Source organism: Hermetia illucens, chromosome 2 (genome assembly GCF_905115235.1).
Source record: "Hermetia illucens chromosome 2, iHerIll2.2.curated.20191125, whole genome shotgun sequence".
Taxonomy (NCBI): domain Eukaryota; kingdom Metazoa; phylum Arthropoda; class Insecta; order Diptera; family Stratiomyidae; genus Hermetia; species Hermetia illucens.
The window spans coordinates 25635247-25635986 of record NC_051850.1 but is presented as its reverse complement, the minus strand read 5'-3'; the positions used below and the strand labels follow the sequence as shown (position 1 = coordinate 25635986).

Genomic DNA, 740 nt, shown 5'->3' with positions numbered 1-740 from the left:
AGTATCTATTTTGGTCCATTTGTCATACTTTTAAAATATCTTAAATTAAAACAAACACTAATGGAAACCATGTTTATGTTTTGTATCTTCGAATTCTGTCCTCGACATATACTTCCTATGAATTCTTGCGAATGTGTAGTCTGGCCTACTTTTCCAAAAATAAAATTGGTCATTTGCATGCGTTTGCATGCGTAACAATCTTGAAAATTTTATAATCAGAAAAAAAAGATAGTGGGACTGAAAATAATTCGCAAATGCGAAACTGTATATAAGCGTGCGTCTATCAGTAGAATTTATCATTCAGGAATTACTTATCCAGAATACCACAAAAACTCAAAATGGTACGAACGGTCTCAGTTAAGAAACTATAACAATATCCTAATTTTCGTTGATCCTTTTACAGAAATTCGTCCTTTTGGCTCTCGCTTTGATCGGCGCCGCTTCAGCCGGATACGTTGCTCCATACGGAGGTTGGGGATATGGTGGTTGGGGACATGCTGCCGCCGTTGCTCCACTCGCCACCGCTGGTTGGGGACATGCCGCCGTCGCTCCACTCCACGCTGCCTACAACGCTCCAGTTGTAGCTGGTTACGGACATGGTTGGGGATACGGAGCTGGATGGGGACACGCTTATGCTTCCCCTGCCTGGGGATATGATGGCGTTTGGAAGAAGAAGGCTGCTGCTTAAACGAAAAACTGAACTGACTGACTTACCAAATATACTATTTTGCAAACAAAAA

General features: G+C 41.8%; 1 protein-coding gene across 1 annotated transcript; it reads left to right on the top strand.

Moving 5' to 3' along the window:
* Positions 1-206: 206 nt before the first annotated feature.
* Positions 207-740, top strand: LOC119649493 (cuticle protein 64-like). Its single transcript, XM_038051663.1, has 2 exons — positions 207-341; positions 404-740. The coding sequence occupies exons 1-2, from the start codon at positions 339-341 to the stop codon at positions 686-688; spliced, it is 288 nt and encodes a 95-aa protein (XP_037907591.1). The 5' UTR covers positions 207-338; the 3' UTR covers positions 689-740.